Source organism: Bos indicus x Bos taurus, chromosome 2, assembly GCF_003369695.1.
Source record: "Bos indicus x Bos taurus breed Angus x Brahman F1 hybrid chromosome 2, Bos_hybrid_MaternalHap_v2.0, whole genome shotgun sequence".
Taxonomy (NCBI): Eukaryota; Metazoa; Chordata; class Mammalia; order Artiodactyla; family Bovidae; genus Bos; species Bos indicus x Bos taurus.
Window position 1 is genome coordinate 124,012,389 of NC_040077.1, and position 25,713 is coordinate 124,038,101.

Consider the following 25,713-nt stretch of genomic DNA (forward strand, 5'->3'; position numbering starts at 1 on the left):
CCGTTACCCTCCGCCTGCGGGGAGGCGGGAGGCGCGTGCTCGCGAGCTGCGTGCTCGCGTACGTCACCGGGTTCGGCTACGTCCGTCCCGCCGCCCGCCCGTTGCCGCCGCCGCCGTCGCCGCGCTCTCGCTTCGCCGGCCGCCGCCTAAGGGGGGCTGGGGCCGGGCCAAGTAGCCGCCGCCGTTGCCGGGATGCCACGGGTGTACATCGGCCGCCTGAGCTACCAGGCCCGGGAGCGCGATGTGGAGCGCTTCTTTAAGGGCTATGGGAAGATCCTGGAGGTGGATCTGAAGAACGGGTGAGGAGGACTGAAGAGGGGCCTGCCGTGTGGGGACGGGGCCCCCGGCGGTGGCGGGAGGCCGCGGGGACGGGAGAGGGACGCCTGCCCCACTAGGAGCTGTTACCGGCCATCTCCGGCTCCGCCATAGTAGCGGCGCCTCGGGGGCGCGGGTAGGCCCCAGTTCCTACTGCGCCTGCGCGGGTGGGGGTGGCGGAGGGATAATGGGAGCGATGGTGAGCCGCTGAGTGGGACGGGGGGGAGGAAAACCCGAGTGGGACGGGGGGGAGGAAAACCCGAGTGGGACTGGGGCTGCGGGCGGGAGGGCACACAGCTCCAGGGCGGCCTGGGTTTTTCCTTCTCGGGCCCTGGGACCGGGGCCTGGTTCGTCTCCAGCGGAGACCGACCTTTCCCGCTCTGAGGGCTGCTGGAAACAGATTTCCTGCTTCCTTTTCACTTCTTACCCAGTTTACTGGATCAGATGGTCACAGCGCATCTCTCCCAGGGACGGGAGCTCTGAAGGGACCAGCCCCCCACCCCCGCCTTCTTTTTTTTAGATTTGCCATGTGCTATTCTTTTTTTGGGCGGGAGACTCTGGTTTGAATAGTCTAGGGACGGTTTCAAAAGTATCGACTTGGGGTTCTGAAAGCCTTCACTGTTCCCTCTACAGAGGTAAATTAAAAGTCTTAGCCACCTATCTTTTAAGACTGCGTACAGTTTCCATGCTGAGGTTTCCGTTCCTCAGCTTGCCAGGAAATTGCTCTGAGGTTGTCGAATTTGTTGGAGAATAGTGGCCACTGTGAGTTGTCAACTCGTTGATGTAGACGGAGACCTAGAGTTAGAAAATTGCTGACTTCCTCCCCGGCTATGGTGTGTTACTTGTATTCTGATCTATCTTGGTAGAGCAGGGCCCACAGGAGCTACAAGTTTCAGGGATAACAGATGAGTCAGGACTGGAGAAGATACTCAACAGGGAAAACGGAGAACCAGGAAATGTTATGTAGGACTTCAAAGACACGGATATTAAAAAAAGGAGTAGGGGAAATATTTTAGGGTACTAAACCTTGTATGTTAGAGAACTCTTGTCTGCCCCCTCCCCTTTTTAAGACCTGCTCTGCAACAGGTCTGACATGACTAGAGTTTATTCCCCAAAGTAATGCTAGCAGCTAACACTTGAGAGGTTTATGAAGTTTTAATTGAACACTGGACAAACATCGTAAGCTAGAATGTACTCAAACTGTTCGCTGAGTTTAAAAAGTCATTTCAAATTGTTAGGAAGAATCACCTTCTTATTAAGGGAAGTGTCCTCCGTCAAGTGTTCATTATGAATGCTAATTTCTTTCAAAGTAGAAGGCTTAGGACTTTCTTCATTTTGTACATTAGAGCTTTCAGCTCTTAAGTTGGGCAGGGGGTTGTTACTGTGATAAATATGTGTCTGAATGATTAAGTTCAAACTCCCGGTTTTCTTCAGAGCCCAACCAAGTTGACAGAATAATTAAATTTTGGGGAAAGCATGGGTTTTGAAAGCAGACAGGCCTGGGTCAAATCCTATCTTCACCACTTACTTTCTATGAACAAGTGACTTCTCTGATTCTGAGTTTCCTCATCCACCAGGAAAAGGAAGATTAGAGATAAGAATTGTAAAGCATTTGGCTTATAGCTGTAAATGGTTTCTGTAATCAAAGGGATCTGACCATGATCCTAAGGAGACAGCTTGTTAAATGTTTAGTAACATGAAAGCATATTTGGTGAGGTCTGTTCTCTAAGGTTACTCAAGTGATAGCAAGAAATGATGTTGATACTAATGGGAAAATAATTAATGGAAACTAATTAATGAAACAAATGTGTTGATAACAACCAAGATGGCTGTTGATGTGCTGAATGAAGGGAGGAGGCAGAAAAACAATTCCACTCTTGAGTAAATTAAGTGCCTACATTTGAATTAAGAAATGCTTGCTCTCTGTTTAAACTCAGAAAGTGAAACTTGGAGCAGTTTGTTTGAAATAGGCTTTGAAGTATGGATTGATGGGGTCTTGAAGTGAAGTGTCTGGGAATAGTGTATGTCCCAACTGGTGATGGTTGAATGAGGAAGAATTTTGAAATACAGTAAACAGCCTAGCTTGGATGAGTCTAACAAATGATCTAGAAGTTTAAAAACATAAATCAGAAACAACTATAAGGTTTTACACTAAACATTCAAAATCACGTGCTCTGGAGGGAGTAGTTGAGCAACCTGAGAAATGGTGATACAAGACGAAGAACCACTGCTCCTTGCAGGACCGTATATACATGGGTCTCTAGGGGGACTATTCATTTTTGCAGTTGTGCAGCTAAACCGTGGGATGCATGAAATCTGCGGTTGAAAGTCAAAGGAATGAGGAATGGGAAGTCATTCTAGGGATTTGAAGGCAGGTGTGACAGACACCAAACTGGTGCACCTCCTGGAAGCATTCAGGAATCCTTGCAGAGGAAAATGACTTCTGAACAAAGCAGATAGTTGTATTTCAAACACAAATTGACTGGAGTAGATGGCAGTAGTGCAGAGGAGTTTAAAAGGATGGCATAATTTAGCAACATATGTAAATTTACAGTCCTGAGAACTTAGGAAGCATAATAGAGCTCCTTGAGAATCACTTTTAACACATCTGGATTGTGATTATAAGTATCTCTGAAACTGAAAAGCAGAATTTGGATGGTTAGGGCTTTGAAGATTGCTGAAGAGTTGGAAATTTGTAGAAGTGAGATTCATCAGTAGACAGTAGATAAGTTGAGCTGAAGGACTGTGTGTAAAGTTCAGAATTAAATAGGCATAATGCAATGGTATAAATAGAAAGGTTGACCAAACGAGGAAGCAGATGAACTCTCCAGAGGAGATTTAGTATCCAGGAGAACCTTTTATGGACCCTCTTGGGATCAGGAGAAGGGAGATGTATACAGGAGTGCATTGCCTGCTTTTATTGTACCAGGTAACCCTAATCTAGATTGCCTTTGTTTTAGAGAACTCCTGGAAAGATGGTTCAATTTGGGACCACGAACACGTGCTGTAAATCTCCCACGACCATTTAGGCCTCTCCAGATCCCCTCTGGTCTCCATCTGTATGTGCCACACTGACTCCAGCAGGAGCACTGGGGGACCAGGGGTCAAGGAAGCAGCAATATTAGCACCCGTTAGAGCCCTGCCAGCTCTGTGGTAACTTTTGCTGTCTTTGATTATTTGTGAATTCTGTGAACTTTCTTTTTTGTTAGTCACTTTTTTCTTTTTTCATATAAAATGTAGATAGGTTTTTAATACAGTATTTTGCCACACAATATTGTAGTCTTGCTCATAGATCTTTATATTTTAATTTTTTCCATATTTTAGTTAGTGAATGAGACAGATCCTATCCTACGATTATTTTATTTGCCTAGTAGCTGGACAGGTAAACCCCCAAACCATTGAGGAGTTGGGGGGGCGGGGGTTGGTTTTTTTAGTTGGTTAAATCTGTGAATTGAAACTCTCCAGGGAAACTTTGCTATAAATTTCAAAACCTGTGTTTCATATTACAGTGAAACTGTGAACAGCCAGAATTTTCAGAGGTGTAATTGGATTTTCATGATATCTAAGTATTACCAAGAAGTTCTTTGTTTTCACCCTTTGCTTAAAATTCCTTCAAGTGGAAGATACCTTAGTTAATTTTTTAAATGTATTAAGGCTTCAGCGAGTTGCATCGTTTTTCTGTTAGTTCCTGAGCACTGTAGGACATTGTTAGGCCTGAGATACTGGGATAGAATCTCTGCCAACCCCAGAACCTACACAGGGATGTTCTCTTTTGACTGAATCCTTGATGAGAGCTTGTTTTTCTTCTTGTTTTTTAAAGAGGCAATAAGGAAAATATAATTGAATTTGAAGTTATTGGTTTCTGGCTAATTGAACTATTCGTTTATTATTAAAAACCCATTCTTGGGAATTCCCTGGCAGTCCAGTGATTAGGACTCAGCGCTTTCACTGCTGAGGGCCTGGGTTCAGTCCCTGGTCAGGAAACTAAGATCCTGCAAGCTGTGAGGTGTGCCCCACCTCCACCCCCAGAAAAAAGCCCATACTTAATTTGTATGACATTTCAAAATACTGTTTTATTTCTGATTAAAAATGACATTCTTTGCACTTAGACTTTGCCTTTTCTTGCATGCACTTCTTCAGCCTCCTCACCTCCCTTTTTCACAAGCTTGGATTCATACTGTTAGGTTCTGTTTTGTAACCTGCTGCTACCTAACAGTCTGATCCTCTTTGTCATTAAGTGATCTCTTGCAACCTAGTTCTTAAGCGCTACATAGTATTCCCACATGTAAATACTGTTTAATATAGTGTACATAAGCGAAACCATGTTGTACGACAAGGCGAGATTGTCTTTGGTCTTCCACTATTTTGTACATATATAAATATCTTCCATATAAATATGGAAAATATCCTTTATGTAAATCTTAGGGCAGATTCCTAAAAATAGACTTGGAAACAAGAGTGTATACCATTATCCCTCAGTATACTCACAGGATTCGTTCTGGGACCCGTTGCAGATACTCAAGTCTATGGACGCCTAGGTCCCATAGTCCACTCCCCACACCCACAGGTTCAATCAGCCACAGATGTGAAGAACTGACTATACACGTTTTGAACTTTGGCTACCTTTTGGTTTCCATATTATTTATTTATATTTTCACTTGCCATATTTAAGAGTTCCTATTTTTCTGAACTTACTCTTGACCATAATGTTTTAATATTATGACTTTTTAAATTAGAATATCCAAATATATGTGTTAGAAGTTATCTTGCAGCCTTTAAGCCTTATCCATTTAGCTTACCAAGCATAACAGATTGAAGAACTTTTTTAAGAATAACTTTTTGACTGACTAGAAAATAAATACAGGTTCGTTGTAGATAATTTAGACAATACCAAAAGCATGTAGAAGTTATCATTAATAATCCTTTTAACATAGACAAGGTTTTATGTGCAATTTTATGTTCCTCTTTGTATGCTTAATTTTTCTCACATATTCTGTTACATTAAAGTCTTTCACATAAACATCATTTAGTGGCTACCTAAAATCCATTGTATGGCTGAATCATGCTTTACCCAAGCATTCTTCCTAGGTTGTCTCTAAATTCTTGCTGTTGTGTATAACCTTGTGATGGATGTCATGTGCATAAAACTTTGTTTACATTTTTAATCATTCCTTAGAACAGGTTCTAGGAAGTAAAATGCATGTCACAGCAGGAGTGAACACTTTGAAAGCTCTCCATGGGCATAGCCAAATAAGTGTCCAGCAAAGCTACGCCAGTTCCACTCGTACCAGCAGTGCCTGGGCACACCCGTCACAGCAGCTCATCAGCAGGAGCAGTTGTGTTGTTTAAAGTCTTTGTTAGTTTACCAGGTGAAATGGTTGCAGGTGTCTTACAAGAGCTTTTCTTAAATAAGAAATCATGAAAAAGCAGGACTGTGGATTAAGTAGCATCTGTCACTGTTTTGTTCGTAATGTAACTGTTACAAATGTGACCAAGTTGTTTTTGTACTGAAGTCAACATACCTCCAAAAATATATATATATAGTGTATATATATATATATATTTTTTTTTTTCCCTTAAGCTGTGGGTAATTTTTAAATTTCTGTCATTTTAAAAAGTCAGTACCAAGAAATCATACCATGTTGTGATTTGACCAAGTGTTACCTACCACCTTAAACTGCCCTGGCTTGAGACTCCCACTCCTTGTTCCTGGTTTCCCAATCAGTTTGTGAAAAGAATAAACATCTTCTACAGTAACCTGTCCAAGTCATCTTAAATCTCTATTCTCACTTTAATAGCTTGCTCCTCCTTTCCTGATTGAGGTATCAAATGAATTTAAGGGCCACGTGAAATGTTCTTCCCTTCTTAAAAAGTAGGCACAGGATGTAGACTAGATAAAATGTGGTTTGGGTTCACAGGATTTTCTTATTCTTCCACGTAGCCTAAACAGAAGATTGTATTTTGAGTTCCTCAGAAGAAAGATGCTCAAAGCATCTGAGAGAATACTCTTGGGGATAGTATTTATGAATTTGTAAGTTAACACTGAAATTTTAAAATAAACAAGTGTTATCTCTAGTTTGTACTGACAGGGAAACTGAGGCACAGGAATTTAGAGTGACTGGTCCAAGGTCACAGAATGAGTTATTGACAACTCTGGAAACTGAAGATCTGATTTATGCACATACCAGATACAACATGGGCGGTGTAGGTCAAAGCTGCTTTCACGCTGTTCCAGATGGTTCAGTCCTGTCCTTTGGGGCCTTGCCTCCAGGGGTGAGAAGATAGTTCGGGTTCCACTGCCAGAAGTCCTTAGTCTCTCTGCACTGGCTTCCAGCAGACCAACAAGTGAGATAGGTGGTCTGTTTTGTTTTAATGACATTGGCCCTGGGCAGAGACTGCACCTGATTCTTCTCAGGCTACTGTTTGAAGAGCTAAAGGCTGGTGTCAGCTTTGTGATGGCTGAGAACCAGGTAGGATTTTGTGCAGGTAAAAGGCGTAAACAGTCTCTGTTGTGTTGTCATTGCTAGGGCTGTCTGGTCTTGGAGTATCCTGGAGGTGAGGGGTGGTTTGTGCCCTGGATTTGCACGCCTGTGTTTTCAGGAAATGCCCTACATGACTCTTGCTGTATGTGGAGATGAAAGTCTAGAGGTCCTGGAACGGCACCTCTAGATTCCTGAAGAAGCACTCGGGGCCCTCCGCCAGGGTCCCCAGCCATGTCTTGTGCCTGGATGCCAGAGGCAGGCCTTCATGAACACCGGCCCCCAAGACCCAGGGTGAGTGGGAGGACTGGAGGCAAAGAGGTGAGCAGGAGGCTCGAGCAAGGGGGTCAGGAACCACAGACCAGATGACTGACTTTGAGAAAAGTTACTTCATGTGGATGAAACAAAGCTATTGATCCATTAATGTTTAAGGAATGTGAAACATGCGTTAAAATATTAAGTGAATTAAATAATTTTCACGGGAAAGGCATCCCCAAGGTAGCACGGGGAGAGGCATCTTTAACCCAAAACAAACAGAGACTGTGAGGCGGTTATGAGGGACGTGGAAAGAGCCAAGATGGTCCCAAGAGGCATAACCTCTCAGAGGCTTTAACGTCTGTCACCCTGCTTGTAGTGTCGTTTAGAGGTAAGTACAAACTGGTTTTGTTTGTAGCTTTGGTGTGGATCCAGATAGTGTTGTCTGCTGAGTGTACACCTTTGTTTCATTAACTGCAAGTAACAGTGATTGTATCTTCCATTCCAAGAGTTTTATTCTAAATCAGCAGTACGACTTTCATCTCTTTGAGTTCTTTTAAACTGTTTTTAATTTGTGATCGAGTCTTCATGAACTTCAAGTGTGTCATCAGAGAGTAAAGTTAGTCTCTCAAGTCGTGTCCAACTTTCTGTGACCCTGTGAACTATACAGTCCGTGGAATTCTCCAGGCTAGAATACTGGAGTGGTAGCCTTTCCCTTCTCCAGGGATCTTCCCAACCCAGGGATCAAACCCAGGTCTCCAGCATTGCAGGCGGATTCTTTACCAGCTGAGCCACAAGGGAGACCCAAGAACACTGGAGTGGTAGCCTGTCCCTTCTCCAGTGGATCTTCCCACCCCCAGGAATCGAACTGGCGTCTCCTGCATCACAGGTGGATTCTTTACCAACTGAGCTATCAGGGAAACCCCATCAGAGAATAGTTGACCTCTTTTGAGACTTCTTAATTTCATTTACCCTTAATATTGATAAATGTCAGGAAATTGAAATGGATGCAGGTGTGATTGTGTTTACCCTCCTTTAAGGAAAGCAGCCCTGTTGACTTTAAAGGTCACAGTGATACATTCCATTATGACAGAGGGGTTATGGTTGTGATAGATTGAGCCACAAACTATTTACAAGTGTGTTGCTTACTAGGGGTAGTCCCATTTTGTAGGGTAGGAATATGGTAACTGCATATGAAAGGGAATTTTCTTAGTTCATTTTTGAAATAGTTTGGATAGTTGAAAAAAAAATGGTAAATAAGCTCATAGACCGGTTGCACAGTAAAACTAGGTTTGAATTTGGTTATAGATTCCCCTCTTCCTCCTGCTTTCTGAAGGAATTTTGTATTATCACTTAGTTTTTAGAATAATGATTATGTCTGTTCTTTTTTCTCACTCCAGTATGTGAATATTCCCTCAGAGATGGGCTGGTCTTCTTAATGACTATATCATCTTTCTGTATATTCCTTGACTGGTGTTGAAATGTTGGTAATTGACATACAGGTTTGGTTCCACTAGTAGCTTAGAGAATGTTCGCAACTTGTCAGTACACATCAGATGCAGAAATGATATTCCTTGTCATTTAATATTTCTCATAAGATGTTAATATTCATGTGGGCATTAGTCTTCCACAGCACGTAATTTGATGTAGCTGGTTTTCTGTGCTAGAGCTTACATTTCTCAAACTGTCTGCTCTATGGAGCACTTCTTTCCACTGGCATGGAGACAGAAGAGCATGGCAATAGTGTTAATATTAGGTGAGGACCTAGGTCTAAAGAATCCCAGATATTGGGTTGCCTTTATTTAACTGTTCTAAGTCTTCATTTCTTCATCTGTGAAATGATCAGGAAAGCTCACAGTTGTAAACATTATTATAGGGAATAATAATATTATTATATGAAAAGGGAAGGAGGTGGGCTAGAATAGTCATGTTAATAGTGGTTTGGAAAAAAGAACAAAACAGTGGTTTGGAGTTAAATTATAGATGCCTGTCATCTGCAAAGTATTTTTCTAGTTGGTGCTATAATCATTGTTTAATTGAAAGTCTGTAAACCTTATCATATTCTTTGATTTCTGGTCTGTTTTTTTTCCCACACCATTCATGCTTATATTTTTTGGTCCCAGTTACCATTCCTTACAAAACTAATTAAACGCATCCTTAAGTACATAATACTGTCAATGTCCATTCACATTTACCACCTCTAGGCCCAACTTTCCATCATCTCTATGCTGGTCTAATTTTTGCTGAGCCTTAAAACCAAAGACCGATTCCAGGGGTTAATATGGGGCCTCCAGAATGGGGACTGCACAGAATAATCTTATTTTTCCTCTATTCTTCTAGTCTGTTATGTTCTGAACCCACACATGTTTTCGGAAGGACCAGATGGCTGACACTGGCTAATGGGAACCAAAAGAGGAGTGAAAGTAACCTGGTTGTCACATACCCCAAGCTTAGAGGTTCTTCACCTGCCCCAACATCAATTTCTTTTTTGCTCTGGAGAATTTACCCGACTGTATCAAAAAAAATGTTAATATAGCCTGGCTTATCTGAGATTAGATTATCAAGCCAAGCAGCAGCATTTGTTGAATTTGAAAGAATTACACTCGGGACTGTGGGAGAGAAGAAACACCTGCCTTTACAAAGGCAGTGTGGCCTTGTGGCTAAGAGCTCGGGTTCTGGAGTCAGGTGGGCCTGGGCTCTAGTCCAGCTGTGCTGCCTGGGAGCTCCTGGACTCTGTGCGAATGGCCTAACCTCTCCCAGCCTCATTTTCTCCTTGCAAAGTGGGAGTAGTAGTGCATTCTTCACATGTCATGAAGAATGAATGAAATATTATAGATGAAGTATTTACTTGTGCTAGGCACTATTTAGATAGTAGCGTTTGTTAAAGAGCTCATAATCAAATGAGAAGATAAGCACAAGGAAAAAGAACAAGGCTTGACATTTTTCTACTGTTTGAATTACATTTTAATACTGAAAGAAATATGTGAGACCTAGTCAATTCTGCCTTGATTAAAACTTAATTCCATTATATTCTGTTAAATCTGGTGGAAAAGGAAAAAAAAAGAACAAGGCTTGAAAGGTCACCAAAACATTATCATGTAAAACAAAAAATTGAATAGAAGTGCTAATGGAAGTTTCTGGGACTCATGGAAGAGAATTCTCAAGTCGACAGAAGACGGTGGTTCTGATTCACCTTGTGTGATCAAGGCATTCCAGAGTTAGAGAATGGGTCAACAAAGATCTTTAGGAGTCAGCATAGACCTCTGAGCAAAAGAAGGATACAGCAGCTGGCTTTCCCTGCTACGTTGAAACAGACAAGTTGCCTAAGTAAAAGTAGCCACATTCTAGAGCAAAGTGAGGTGAGACCCTGCTTGTCTACCAGCGAGGAAGAGAGCACCCTGAGAGCCCAGCAGAGGGAGCGCACAGTAGAACGAGGCAGTGCCCTGAGGGGATCACCAGGGGGAGGCAGTCAGGGGCGATGACAGGGCGGTTAGGAGTGAATCTAACGGTCGGGGGACCGAGAAGAGAGGAATCATGAGGTAGGTTTTCTTCTTTGAAGGTGGGGAAAGATCAAGTGCAGACTGAGATGTGGCCAACGTTTGCAGACCAGGAATCCACACTAGCTCTAAGCAGAGAGCTCTTGGTGTGCGGGAACTGCCAGTTTGCCGACGTGAAAAGAGCCCCAGACTGGGTACTGGTGAGCCCTGAAGTCGCACCCCAGCTCTGCCACTCAGTGAGCACGGGTAAGTCATCCACCTTCCACGGGTGGCCGTGATGGCCCTCCCTCCTCGGAGGCTAAAGAGGGAGGCCGGAATGCCCAGAGCAGCCTCCTTCCTGTCTCAGGATAGAAAGGATCTCAGGAACCCACTTTTTGTGGTAGCAGCTCCTAGCAGTGGGTTACATACAACCCCCAGTTACTGGGGTTGTCAAATTGGAACCGTAATCTGTGACCCAGGGCAGTGAATGGGACATTGGTCAATTTTATTTTGAGAGCCTGACCACTGCTTCCCTGGAATTTTGCCGACTTTTGGTATTGGGGATAGTAACACAATTGTCACAAGCTTTCTGAGTTGGCTTCACCTGAGCACTAGAGAGTTGGTTGCAGAAGTGCCTTTCTGCAGTTTTCCCAGCACTTTATGCAGAGAGCAAGAATTTGTTTTTTTATTACAGTCCTGTCCGTGTGCCCCTTTTGCACCTCATGACACAAACTGACTGAAGCGTAGGACCAACACTGAGTGCTTTGAAAGAGAGCTGTTTCGATTCCTGTTCACTGAATGCCATTTCTTTCAGGGTAGATTTAAGGGCTGTGCCCTTAAAGTACATTGCTTTTGACCCTAGTTTCAGGGTTCAAGCCACCCCATGGGTTAACTTCAACAGATGAAAATTTTTCCTTGGCTACAGCAACATCCCTAATCCTGACCAGCCATGGAGAGGTTCGGTTCTTGCCAGTGAATGTGGGAATGGCTCACCACATTGGGAAAACAAAACTCACATCCTGCTGATGTTGGCTGAGGACTGTCATGTCCACATACAAAGAAAAGCATGTGGCACAGTTTTAGGACAAAGGTGAGCAGAGATCCACCGTGGAAAGGGGCAAATGTTTCTTACAGAGCGAGCATCCAAGGCGTGCCCCGCGGTGAGCAGCGCTGGCGGGTGAGGGCAGGCACACGCATGGAGGCTTGCTTCCCCTCGCCCCTCGGCCCCACTCCCCGTCAGTCAGCTGGTGGTGCACACCCCTTCAGTCACCCCCATTCAGGGAAGGTGTTTGGAAGACGGAGGTGGCCCTAAGCCCTCCCTAGAGGGTAAGGCAGGCTCCCCATTCTCTGCAGTAGGACATACAGAGTGGTGTTGGGGACCACTGGCGTAGGTTATTGGGATCAGGGGATGTGCACAATATCCCAACCTCGGGTGGTCATTCTTCTTGGGTGAAAAACTGATCAACTTTTCGAAAACTGAAGTCTTGGAGTACTTCAGTTTTAAAAGTGTGTCATTCCAGCTCCAGCATTTCAGAGTTCTGACTGACAGTCTGAGCAGTCCGTTAGCTGTTGAATGGGGAAGACCTGAGCATTGGCAGTGATGTAAGAATGGATTGAGGTTTAGAACAGCCCACGTAACTCAAAGGCTTTTGTTTGTAGTGTCCAGATTACCTGTCAATATTCAGTAAGAATCATGGTACTCACTTTTCTTAGAAAATGGCAGGGATTCCTCTTCCTTCATTTTTTGACTAGATTTGTCAGGATTAAACATATTCTAGAGGAAAACAGTTCGGGGAAAGGCAGTTGTAAAAGAACACTGAAGAAAGGAATTTTTCTTTTAATTGGAAAGATTTGCATTTAATAGGTAGGCCAGGCTTTTTGTTCCTTTACACAGGTAAGAGAGAGGACAGATGTAACATCTGAGAGTCAAGCCAGAGGAGGCATACTGGTGGGGTTTTGGTTTGTGTTTTTATCAGTCCCTGCCTTAGAGGGATTTTATAATCTGTCATAGGTTCATTCTCCCAAATTACTTCATCTTCATTCTCATACTAGAGTTACTGAAAGATGGTCATTTTTCATAGAGAAGAGAAAGGATGTCTGCAGCTAGAATTAAGAAATTTATCTGCTAGGTTGTGACCATAAGGCTTGTGTACAGGTCATCTCAGTGGAATGTCTGAGTGCACGCATGCCAGCTCAGTGTGCACGCATGCATGTGTGTATTTTGCATCCCTACTCTGGCAAAGAATTCGAGAGGAGAGTACTTTAGGGGAGAGGAGATCAGTTTCATGGTGGTGGTTTTGTGTTTTTTTTTTTTTGCTGCAAAGCACAAAGGAATTTTAAGATCTATTTAGAAAGATTCTCTGATGTTATCAGGGAGAGCTTTACTTTCTTAAAGGCACAAAAATTTAATTCAGAGACAAACTATTTAAATAAAACTAAAATTTTGTCCCATCATTAAGCCAGAGGAGGACTAACTTTATCATACTTGTGATGTTAGGAGAAACCTGAGAGATACGTAGTATAGCTCCCTAGGATTCAGAGAAATAAAGTGATTTTAACGTGCTTTCAGAATTGGTTTGCAGCGGAACCCAGACTAAAATCCAGGCCAGTTCCTGCTGCTCCAGTCCTAATGGAGTTCTGAAGTCAGGCCGCAGTCTGAACATCTGCTGTTTCAATTGTTTAATGCAGTGTGCCTCAGTTTGCTCATCTGTAAAACAGATAACGGCACCTGGTTCTTGGGTACCGTGTTTATTAAATAAGTAACGTTTAGTACATAGAGGTTACTTAATAAATATTCAGTACCATTTTATTGTTGCTATCTAGTCTTCTGCCTGATTTAGGGAACTCATTCACTCTATTCAGTGAAGTGAGGTCATCCTTTCAGTAAAACGGATCTACATGAACAGTGATATGGTGGAAGCAGCCACACACTGATCTGATCTGATCTTTGCTTACAGAACAGGAATCACACCAGGCATGGTGTATGGTGCAGGAGGATATTTGGCTTTGTCTTCCAGGCCCACCCAGCAAGTCAGTGACAGAGAAGAGTGACAGTCAGGTCCTGATTTAATCTTGGACTGGACTTTGGCATTAAAACGTTACAGATAGATTTTGTGGCTTTTCAGAGTGGTAGCCAAGATTTTTCTGTGGGATAAATTATATCTTAAGTCAGCTGTTTTAATAGGTGTTTAAGATATCCCCCAAAAATGTGGCTACTAAGTAATCTGCTCATTGGGACTTCTTAGAAATGTAGTAAATATTAGGGAAGAACTGCAGGGGTCCTTTTCTTCTGATGACACAAATGGATCGCTACAACTCAGAGAAAAGTTTTATTGGGAAGGTGTGCCTTGCTTGAGCCTCAGCTGCAGAGAAAGATTGATCACTGTGAGCATTATTATTATTATTATCTTTTTTTAGATAACTGTGTCTCCACTTAGCAGATTGTCACCTTCCCTCAGAGGCAGGATGAGCTCTTAGTGTGCACAGGGTGATCCTGGAGTCTGGGAGGATGCTCTGCCACAGAGTTCTGACCAAAGCATCGCTTATCAACACACATCTGGCTTTCTATTTCAGGTTACTTGCAGGGCTTGGGGTCTTGCGTTCTCTGACTCCCAAGTGGTTGTAAACCCTAGTTGTTTTGAAGAAAACAGGTGTTCTGTGATGTCTTAATATAATCCTCGCAAATCAGCTGTTGTCCTTCTGACATCACATCAAATGAATTAAGGGCATTGAATGGTGCTGAGCCAGTGTGAACGCTTAGAGGGGAGGGGAGGCCACTTCATCATGCCCGTGTTGGATGTTTTCTCTCATCCCTCTGTACTTGGCATCTGGGCAAGTTGGCAAAGCAGACCTGTGACCAGTCTTGACAGTTAAGCAATGTACTTCTGGGGGCAAGGTGTTTTATTATCTATTTAGAAATAAACCAAAGTAGAAAAAAAAATTTTAATCAGCTCTTTAATTTTGTCTCTTAAAGTGATAGCATAGCTTTCCTGAAGACCCAGTCTACTTGGGAAAAGACAGCTAGCTGCAGTGTATTTTATCTGTTAGAGATTTTTTATGACCATAAAGCACTTTTTAACATAGTACATTTTACTGATTTTGAGAGGTTTTACTTGCTGTATCAACTATGACAGTTATGGGCAAAACCATTCTTAATACGCTGCTGGGCAGTTCCAGCTCATGGAAGTGTGAACCGTGCTTTAAAGTCTCCATAATCCATAAGCTGAGCCAGGTGTGTTCTGAATTCTGTTCCTGTAGAACGTTTCTTATTAAACCCTGGGTGTTTCTGTGTTACTTTTCTTTAATGGAATTGAGCTTCAGTGACTCTTGAGGTTTGAATGCCACTCACAGACATTTCAGCATAACAAAGTTTTTAGCTGTACATTGTCACCTTGAGAGACTCTTTAGTAAAGGAAGACTTCCTCAGTTTTGGTTCTCTTAACATGTTGCTGAGTACAGCATTACCTGCTAAAGAAAGTGGAATAATTTTGGTCAGGCTGGATGAACTTCTGGCAGGTCTTAGAACTTGTTTTTAGTCTCAGTAGGTTTAAACCCAGAGGGACACCAGTCAGTGTCTGTGTACTTAGCTCTGTTAAAAGTTTAAAGGTGTTGATTGTAACTTGTGTGATTGAGATGGTTTTGATTTTTCAGTATAGACAGTTCTCACAAAGCTAGACTTTTCACGGCCACATCAGACCAAACTAAGTTTATTGATAATATAGTTTATAGGGCGTTTGTTTGACTTTGCTTATAAATATCTTACAAATTTTGCATTTGGGTTTTATAAGTTTTTCCCTTCAACGGGCATTAACAGGATTGGGATAGGAGGTTGTTTTCTTTTGGATCTGTGTTAAACCACCAAACCTGTTTGTTTGCTGGGAAATTCCTAGCAGTACTATGTAAAAGAAGTTTGCACAGTTGTATATAGATTTTAGAGAATTTTAGCCTACCTATAAACATGGAAGTGAATTTGGAATATCGTGAAGAAGAGAATAGCTCCAAATTTTTTTCATTGGTAGTTTTTTCCTAAAAACTAGGGTTAGTCAATTCACCTGTGACTTGTTTAGGTAGAGAAAAGGGGACTTTAAAAGCTTTTTTCTTTCACTGAGGAGAATTACAGTACTTTTTTTAAACTTGGTTTATTATTCCAAGCATGATCTAACAGTTAAGACACAGTGCCTGAATGTAGGTCTAACTATTCTCTAAGATACTACTTTGAGACTAAAGCTAAAAAGATGAGTTTTTACTATGAGTTGAAAGAGCAAATATTCAATCTTGTAGGACTACATATTTTAATACCTTATACCAAGCATCCCTGTGGAGGTCTTTGCAGTTGCCACCAGCTACTTGGGGAACAGAAGAAATGATCTCTATTTAGCCAGCCTCCTACTAGAAATACAGGAGTCAACCTTGAGAAGTCTCCCTGCCCTTTTGCGTGCCCATGGACACAAAACTGAATGGTTTCAGCTAAAGGGAAGAGAAAGCTGAGCCGTAGTTTGCCAGACCTGCCGAACCTTTGCTAAGCATGAGCCTCAGTGCTTTCTCTTTGTGTTAGTGAAACCGGTGTCAGAATGGTACCAACCAGGATTTTGTTTGCTCTTTTCTAGATATGGGTTTGTGGAATTTGATGATCTGCGAGATGCAGATGATGCTGTTTATGAACTGAATGGCAAAGACCTTTGTGGTGAGCGAGTAATTGTTGAGCATGCCCGCGGCCCACGACGAGATGGCAGTTACGGTTCTGGACGCAGTAAGCATTTAAAGGGCATTTGTATCGGTGACATGCCTCTGTTATTAAATGTTAATTTTTTAATTAATTGATTAATGTTACATTAAAATGTATTGATTATTTAAGCCATTTGATTTATAAATTATGTATCTTTAAATGTAAAATTGTAAATAAACATCTTTAATAATGTTTAATTTTAATTAAATTGACATAAATTTCTTGTTTTAATACTTTATAAATATGTTTAATGATGTGTGTTTGTGTTGTTGTTTTTTTTCTCTGTAATGCAATTGTTTAACATAGATTTAACAAAGACCTCAATGTTTTAATTAAAAGAATCCTTTGAGGCTAAGATGACTGCCTGTTCCATTTGCTGACCTTGGGTTACCTTTCCATGCGTGGCTCTTTGAACCATTGTGGCCCTTGGCTGACCAAAAACAGGAAGCCATGTGACGACCGCAACCTTTCCCCATTAGACCTGGGTGGTGAGGATCCCAAGGGTTAGACACAGATGAGATTAAACTGAAATAGGTGCCTGAAAACTTTTTTTTTCCATATAAAATATTCACAAAAATTTTAATCACTGTGAGTAACACCAGTAACCGATTTAGTAATTTGGTTACTTATTTCTAAATTGTTAATAATTTGTAATTTATGCATGTTAATTTTAAATATAAGTATTAATGAATATATATACTTACAACTTTGTAAATTAAATTAAATTTTCGTGTTAGCTGATTGCTTATTTTAATCTAGATTAGAATTAAGGGTGGGGATAGAGTTAAAATATATATATTCTTTGGGGTGGGGGTAGATGGTATATTTAATAAGGGGAATGTGTGCTGTGTTGTTTTTTCTTTTTCCTCCACTGAAGTAATCTCATCTATTTGAACCTTCCAAAGGTGGATATGGTTATAGAAGAAGTGGCCGAGATAAATACGGCCCTCCTACACGCACAGAATACAGACTTATTGTGGAGAATTTGTCAAGTCGCTGCAGCTGGCAAGACCTAAAGGTTTGGGCCCTGTTAACCTTCTGGGATACAGTTGGGCAGGAGTTAAGTTTGGGAAAGAGGTCATTTTATACAGGCCCAGGCACACTGAGAAAGCTTTCCCAGAGTATCGGAAAATTTTCCAATTAAAGTTTCCACAGGAACACAATCAGAACCTCACTATCCTGTATGTTACAGGACCGGCATGCTGGGGACAGCCTATGTTATATGAAGTTTTCTCTGTGGAGAATGTTACAGAGAGATCACAGTGTAGTTTTGCCCTAATAAAAGAAAAAATTACAACTAACGGTGTTTCCTGCAATATTAGTTGTGATATGCAAGTTTGTGTCCGCTTCCAACATAGAGCCTCACTGGTGCAAATAACTGTCTGGCCCATGTTCTTTTCTAAGATTTATTTGTTTCTCATCGAATCTGTTTATTGTTGTTATTTGTTTTGGCCATGGAGCTTGTGGGATCTTAGTTCCCCTCTTCCTGCTGAAGACCGAACCTAGGCCCACAGCGGTGAAAGCTCGGAGTCTTACCCACTGGACAGCCAAGGAATTCCCTATCCTGAAAAAGCTGTAATCTCAAAAGGGAGAAAACCTTATTGAGTAGTGTCTTAACCTGAGTGGTCTTAGGAGGGCAAATGTAAAGGAGGATTGGAGTTTCCTATCTCACTTCTTCTTAAACAAGTCATCTTGAGCAAAATGAGTGGGTATACTTAGGTTCATAGTTAGGAATCCTTCACATTCAGGTAGTCTTAACTTATCAAAGTGCTTTTACATCTTTTTTTTTTTTAAACTGCTCTCAACAGTCTTTAGCTAACAAAGATGAGATATAGGAAATGTTAGTTCACAGTTGGTCTTAGCAGAAGAGCTGGGATTAAAACATATGCTGGTATTTTTTTCTAGCACACTGTTGGTTGTCAGCATTACAGCAGGCCCTTACTGAGTGTCTGCCAGCAAGACTGTTCCCTTAAGAAATGACTCCAGTATTCTGAAAGTTAAGAATTGAACATTATGAATTAAAACTAGAAAGACTTTCAAATTTGGGGTTAAAATGGAGCCTGGCCAACATCCTCAGTTGGTATTATGCTTCCATGCACTTGGCAATTTAACTCAGGAGAGGAGAGCAGTTGATTTCCTAGGAAGGCAAGGGAGCCTTCAGAGCAGGACTTAGGAGCCTACCTGCCTGGGTGGATTCCCAGCTCTGCCACTTACTGGTTATTTTACTTGAGTAACTTACTTTCCTCTTGGGCCTCATACTGTTGAACTATGAAGAAGATTAATATTCACGTCTGTTGACAAAATAATGCATTTTTATATGAAAAATTGGAATGGTTCCAGGCACAATAAATGCTAGCTATTAACCAAGAAATGCAAAATAAAATAAGCGAAAGGAATACTGTCAGTTTTTAAAATGTGTAAATGCATGCTACCCACTGGTGATGTTGAGATGAACTGCAGAGAATTGGTCGTTTCACCCACGGTGTGGGTGGTACTAAGAATTACGTTCCGAAGTCTGGATGTTATGTTCAGATCCCAGCTCCTTCGCTTAATATTAATACCTGAATGATCTTGAACAGTTTGCTTAATATCTCTTGTATTTCATTTTCCTGTAAAATGAGAGTAATGATTGTATCTACCTCATGTGACTGTATATAGGACTGCATTAATTAAATCCTGCTTATCAACAACATTCAATATGTTAGGAGCTGTTATTAAGGATTTGGAAGTATGGCAGTATCTCACCTTGCCCAGGATAGTCCCAGGTGTGGCATAACATCATAACATTTTCCTTACTCTTTAAGATGTATGCCAGTTTGGATGATAAATCATTGATATATGGGCCTTGTGCCTTTTGCCCAGAATCACCAGTCCTGCAAATAATTCAGTTGAAGTAAAGAAATTTTTGTATGAAGATGTTCATTGGTAGATTATGAATAGTAGCAAAAGACTATATGTAAAGCCTAAAAGTCCCAACAGTTAGGAAGTATTGGACACACTAATTATGAAGAATGTAGGTCATGTTAAGACATGTATACGTTTTATGACACTGAGCAAAGAAATAGTATCAAACAGCATATATTCAGTGTTGGTAACTTTGTAAAATATGGAGAGGAAAGCAATAACAAAAACGAATTGCTATGGGATATTTATGTATTCATTCCACAGATACTTATTTTGGGGTATATTTTATGTATAAACAAACATGGGGAAACTGGCCACAAGACCCCAAGTTTTAAATTTATCCAGATTTCGTTTTCTTTTTAAACACTAATCACATCTCCTGTGTTCATCTGGCATGTTGGTTGTATTCTCTCCAGCCAACCAATTGGATTATATTAAGTCCTCAAAGAGAAAGAGCAAAGAGCTTTACAGCAGTCATTGCAGAAGCCAGGGCTGGACAACACTGTTCTGTTGTCTTTTTGTCTTTACCAATCCATTATGATTTTGTTTACATTTTACCTTAGATGTTTATCAACAACTATACATGTTTTCAATAAGAATTTATAATGAAATGTAAAAGACTTGACTTAAATATAGTTAAGTTTGAGTTTCTAAAACTTCTATAATCAGAGAACCTACCACTAAAAAAATTGGGAAATGATGGTTAACTAAAATTTATATTCAAACAAAACAGTTTACAGGAACTGTTAAATATTTATTATCTCTACTACCCACCTAATGTCTGATTCTTTAAAGAACCTCAGTAAATAGTTGGTGTGTAGCTGGAAATACCTAAGGTCAACCTGAGAAACCTGGCATTTCTTCTTAAAGGCAAGGGGAAACTTTCATGATGATGTTTGTGTTAGGTATTTTCATAAAATGTGTCTCAACCTATTCCGGGATTTTGTTTTTCTTAGGATTATATGCGTCAGGCAGGAGAAGTGACTTATGCAGATGCCCACAAGGGACGCAAAAATGAAGGGGTGATTGAATTTGTGTCTTACTCTGATATGAAAAGAGCTTTGGAAAAGTTAGATGGAACGGAAGTCAATGGCAGAAAAATCAGATTAGTTGAAGACAAACCTGGCTCCAGAAGACGCAGGTCCTACTCCAGGAGCCGGAGTCACTCAAGGTACTGTTGATGGCTTCAAGTGTTTAAGCTTGCTATAAATTCATTAATGAACACGTGTTGTTTAGTCGCTGAGTCGTGTCCCACTCTTTGTGACTCCATGGACTGTAGCCCACCAGGCTTCTCTGTCCATGGGATTTCCCAGGCAAGAATACGGGAGTGGGTTGCCATTTCCTTCTCCAAGGGATCCTCCCAACCCAGGGGTCAAACTTGAATCTCCTGCATTGCAAGTGGATTCTTTACCATTGACCCATCTGGGAAGCCCCAAAGAGCACATAGATAATCCATTTTTATTGTCCTGTGGAAGTCTCCAGTACTGTGGTTCTATCTGCTTCAGTAACTCAGAACTTTGACCTGAACATTTATTTGTAAAACTCTTGAACACTTTTGTCATGAGTACAAATAGAAGTAAAGTCCTTTCTCTGAGGCAGGTATCAGTGACCTCCTTTCACATTTATTCCTGAGTCCCCTAGATTATACTATTACTGGGGGCAGCATGACCACTGGCCCATTGGCTACTCTCCCAGATACTCCAGCTACTCAGGAACGGAGACTTTGTCTTATTCAGCAGCTGCTCTGCAGATGGACCAGACACTTGTAAATAAGACAGATACGGTCCATGCTCTCATGAAGCTCAGTCTAGTGGAGATGATGGGCATTGAGCAAATAATTACTATCGTGCTTAGGATGTTAAAGGAAAAGTATATAGCCCAGCTCTGAAGAACTGGCAGAGACTTCCCTGAGGATATGTCATAGAAACTGATCCCTAAAGGCTGTGTTGGACATGATGGGCAAAGAGAGGGGGTAATGCCTTTTTAGCAGAGAAGACAATGTTTTTTGAAGGCCCTGGTGGGGGAATGGACAAAGCAGAGGAGAGCAGCTTGTGATGAGACAGCAGAGAGCCAGTTCCTGCTGAGCCACAGGCCAGGTTGAGGGTTAAGAGCAGTGAGAAGGCATTAAGCCTTCCAGGTTTTGTTATTTTGTTTTTTAACTTTTTATTGTGGACAATATTAAATATATAAAACATTAGAGAAAATATGAACCTCAGCCCCCTTATACTTATTGCCCATCCAGCTTCAGTACTTTTTATTTTGCCCGTCTTGCTTCATCACCCCCTCCTGCTACACTGTTTGAAGGCAAGTCTAGACATCCTGTCATTCCGTCTATAAATACTTCAGTGGGTATCTAACCTTTGAAATAAAATAATGAAGCCACGTCACAACACATCTGTGTTCAGCTTTCCTCAGGTGCCTCATTACACGTGTATGTTTGTAGTTGGTTCACATTAGAATCCCAGTAGGTCTGCACATTGCAATCAAATGACATGTGTCTCAGTTCTTTAAATCACAGCTATCTCCTCCTTCACTCTCCTTATTCTCCATGCATTTAGTTGTAGAAGAAACGGTGTTCTGTTTTGAAGATTTTCCACAGTTGAAAGTTTGCAGATTGTATTTTTCTGGTGGTGTAGACACATCCCTCTATCTTATCCCCTGTGTTTCCCATAATGTTGCAGTTAGATCTTGAGGGCGCGTAGAGTAAGGCCAGGATTTTAGCAGGGGCTTTGTACTTGTGTTGCATCCCTTGTGTGGGATCTGGATGTCTCACTCTGGATGATGATAACGTTTATCGGCGGGAGCTGCCCATCATACAGCTCCGCAGCAGCAGCCCCCCCAGTGTCAGTGTCTGCTGAGCGTCACCGCTCAAACCATTCAGCAGCAGTTGTAGCAGGATGGCTGTCTAATTTTCTCATTCTTTGTGCATTTAAAGGCATTAGTTCTGTGAGAGATGATTTCCCTCTCATATACCCTTTTGCTACCACCCTAACAAAAAATTTGTATAAGAAAAGGAAAATAAAAGTTGATACCTTTATTTACCAGTTTGCAGAATATTGAATGTGCCAAGCAACACCCAAAAGTGGTGATGAGGTTGCTTGTTTAGCATCATTTTGAATAAATTATTGGATCTTTGTATATTTAGTGTTTGATGCATTGCAGTCAATTTTTTAGTGACTCAAATTATTGGCTCAGATTATTCTGTCTTTGGTCATTGGGAGCCCTTCAAGCTGGCTTCTGTGTCTTTTGATTTTGTTTGATTTCTGTGTGAATGTGCTTTACTAAAAACTTACCCAAATTTTTCATTACAACATTTTTAAACATTAAATATTGACAGAATAGTTCATGAGCATTCATGCCCTCCCCATAGCTTCAACAGTGCTGAAAGTTTGCCTTTCTCTGTGTTTATAGACCCACCCTATGCGCTTATTTTGCTGTACCATTTAAAGAGAAGGTGTAGAAACTGACACTTCATCCCTAACTAATAATATGTCTCCAAGAATGAGATTAACCACACTTATATTTTTTTACCTAACAACGTTAATGGTGATTCCATAAAGTCATCTAATGTCCAGGTCGTATTCAGGTTTCCCCAGTTGTTCATTGATGTCCATGGAGCTGTGTTTTCTCCTGGCCAGGATTCATCCAGTCATGTGTTGGAAGGAGTTGGGTCTCTTCAGTCTGAAGTAGCCTGCCTATATCATTCCCCTCTCCCACCCCATGACATTTACTTTTCTTAGTCTCTTTTTTTAAATACTGCCCCACATTCTGAATTTATGTTTTCTCTTTATATTGTTGAACTTATACTTTATTCCCTGAACTTCATAAACTGGAAGTTAGGTCTAGAGGGATGTGATTAAGATACAGATTAAGTATTTTGAGCAGTTCTTTCTTAGATAATAGTGTCCAGAAATCTTTGAAAGTCTCTGTCATGGTGATAAGTCCCATCTTTGCTTTTCCTGCAAAGGCATTGGTCATGTTCCCCAAGGAGCCCTGGTTGCTTTTGATAGGAAATGATAGAGTCTACAGTCTTGGTACTAAAGGTTTTTTAAACTTGAAGTGTACAGTTGACCCTTGGACAAGTGGGGTTTGGGGCACCAACCATTCATATACAGAGTTCCCACACCCATGGATTCAACCAGCTGCAGCTGTGTAGTATTGCAGGCCATACTTATTGAAGAAAACCCCATGTGTAAGGGGACCCAATGCAGTTCAAACTCATGTTCTTCAAGAGTCAACTGTATTTAAAAACAACTCTCTGATCTCAGTGAATTGTATGACTAAGTGAAAGGCAGAGGTGTATTCAGGAAGGCCACTTAGGGGTCTTTGTGGTAGCAGGGAGAGTGGTGGTGGCTTGGGCAGGGCGGGGGGCGGCCGACGTAGTTAAGTGGAGAAGATAAAGAGGAGAGTCGCCAGTGCAGAAGAGAGTGAGGGAGGGAGGCAAGTCCAGGATGGCTGTGGTTTCTGGTGCCAGGAGCTGGTGAAGCACAGTGGCATCGGTGGGAATAAGGAAGAAACCCAGCAAAACAGCAGGTGCCGGGGAAACGGGCGTTGGGGATTGGAGGAGTGTTTGCAGGTGACTATCTCTGGGCCCAGTGCGTGGGAGAGAGTTCGCTTTCAGCTTGGTGTCTGGAAACTTCCAGGGTGGTGCATGTTTGGTTGAAAAGATGTCTTAATTGACTATTCACTCAGTGTTTTGTCAGCAAGTATTAAAAGTACATATTTGTTCCCCTAGGTCTCGCTCTCGAAGCAGACATTCTCGTAAGAGCAGAAGCCGGAGCGGCAGCAGCAAAAGCAGTCATTCTAAGAGCAGATCCCGGTCCAGGTAGGCGTTCCTGGAATTCACACAGGGCCCACCTGCACCTGGTCCCGCTTCGGTGGTCACTGTGTTCCCAGCCTTCCCTCACCCCAGTTTTCTCAGCTCTAGGACTGCAGTCGTGGGGGTTCGGAAGGCAGTCCTGGGCCAGAACGAGCCGGGCCTTCCCTTGTGGGGCAGAGCTCCACAGGTAGCTGTAGTCCATCTCCTCTGACGGGGCCTGAGGTTTGAAGTCCCACGCAGCGTCCCTGTCTCCCCAGGTCAGGCTCCCGTTCCCGGAGCAAGAGCCGCAGCCGCAGCCAGAGCCGTAGCCGCAGCAAGAAGGAAAAGAGCCGCAGCCCCAGCAAGGACAAGAGCCGAAGCCGCAGCCGCAGCGCCGACAAGCGCCGCAGCAAGAGCAAAGACCCGGCGGAGGAGAAGGTGCAGAACAGCGACCGCACCGGCAAGTCCAAGAGCCGCAGCCCCAGCCGGCACAAGAGCAAGAGCCGCAGCCGCAGTCAGGAGAGGGGCGCGGAGGAGGCGCGGGGCAGCGCCAGCAGGAGCCGAAGCAAGGAGAAGAGCCTGCGCAAGAGCCGCAGCCGCAGCCAAGGGGGCAGCCGCAGCCGGAGCCGCAGCAAAAGCAAGGACAAGAGGAAGGGGAGGAAGAGGAGCCGGGAGGAGAGCCGCAGCCGCAGCCGCAGCCGCAGCAAGAGCGAGAGGAGCCGGAAACGGGGCGGCAAGCGAGACAGCAAGTCGGGCAGCGGCGGCGGGAGCGGCAGCAGCAAGAAGAAGAAGAAGGACGACGCGGACCGCTCGCAGTCCCGGTCACGCTCGCGCTCGGGCTCCAAGGAGCGGGAGCGTGCCAAGTCCGAGTCCGGCCAGAGGGAAGGCCGAGGGGAGGGTGAGGATGCCGGCGCCAATCAGGAGACCCGGTCCAGGTCGAGGTCCAATTCCAAATCGAAACCAAACCTTCCGTCAGAATCACGCTCCAGATCAAAGTCCGCCTCAAAAACCCGGTCTCGGTCCAAGTCTCGGTCCAGGTCTGGGTCCAGATCGCCCTCCCGGTCTAGATCCAGGTCTCACTCGAGGTCCTAACTGGCCGCGGCCACAGCTGGAACTCCCCGAGACGTCTTTTTGTACATGTTTGGTAGCGTAGCACAAGTGATTGGAGTAGAACATACGTCACTACTGTACATTTTTAATTCCCCTAATGGTGTGTCTACAATTGTTAAATCTAAGTGCTTCCTCTCCATAAAGCCTCCTGGGGCCAGGCCTTCCTGCTCGACTGAAAACAATCTTCTCTTTGAAAACCCCTTTTACTCATGGCCCACGGTAGAATATCCAGAATGCCTTGGCGTTCAGGCCTGGCCTTTCCTACAGGGAGCTCAGAACCTGGATGGCTTTAAGGCTGGAATGATGTCATAGGTAGGTATGGTGAGTTCAACCATTTTGCCCTTGAATTGATGCCCTTTGATGTATGCCATTTAGTGAAAGTGCTAAGTCTTAAGTTTCCTACCACTTTGGTTTCATATTTTTGGACTTAACAAAGTTGTGAATAGCAAGCACAGTCAAGGAAAATTGATACCTGCAGTAACCCATAGGAAATAAACTGTAGAGTTCCATATTCTGGTATTGTGATTATATTGTTTTATATTAAGAAAAGAAAAGAATTTTTTTTAATTTTATTTTTCCCCGTCTTGCAAAGTATAGTGACCCCTGTTTCCATTAAATTTGAATAAAGACTATTTTTGCTTGACAAAATTT

General features: G+C 42.6%; 1 protein-coding gene across 5 annotated transcripts; it reads left to right on the top strand.

Moving 5' to 3' along the window:
* Nucleotides 1-4: 4 nt before the first annotated feature.
* On the top strand, nt 5-25,713 carry SRSF4 (serine and arginine rich splicing factor 4). Of its 5 annotated transcripts, XM_027518203.1 has the most exons (7): nt 7,899-10,792; nt 11,451-11,615; nt 16,132-16,274; nt 17,156-17,268; nt 20,111-20,325; nt 23,890-23,979; nt 24,231-25,713. In XM_027518203.1, exons 2-7 carry the CDS (start codon nt 11,551-11,553, stop codon nt 25,042-25,044), a joined length of 1,440 nt encoding a protein of 479 aa, XP_027374004.1. In that variant the 5' UTR covers nt 7,899-10,792; nt 11,451-11,550; the 3' UTR covers nt 25,045-25,713. The 5 variants fall into 5 exon arrangements, with proteins under 5 accessions (XP_027373993.1, XP_027374004.1, XP_027374013.1 ...); XM_027518192.1 differs by lacking the exons at nt 7,899-10,792; nt 11,451-11,615 and adding an exon at nt 5-299; XM_027518212.1 differs by lacking the exon at nt 7,899-10,792 and having other exon boundaries at nt 10,801-11,615.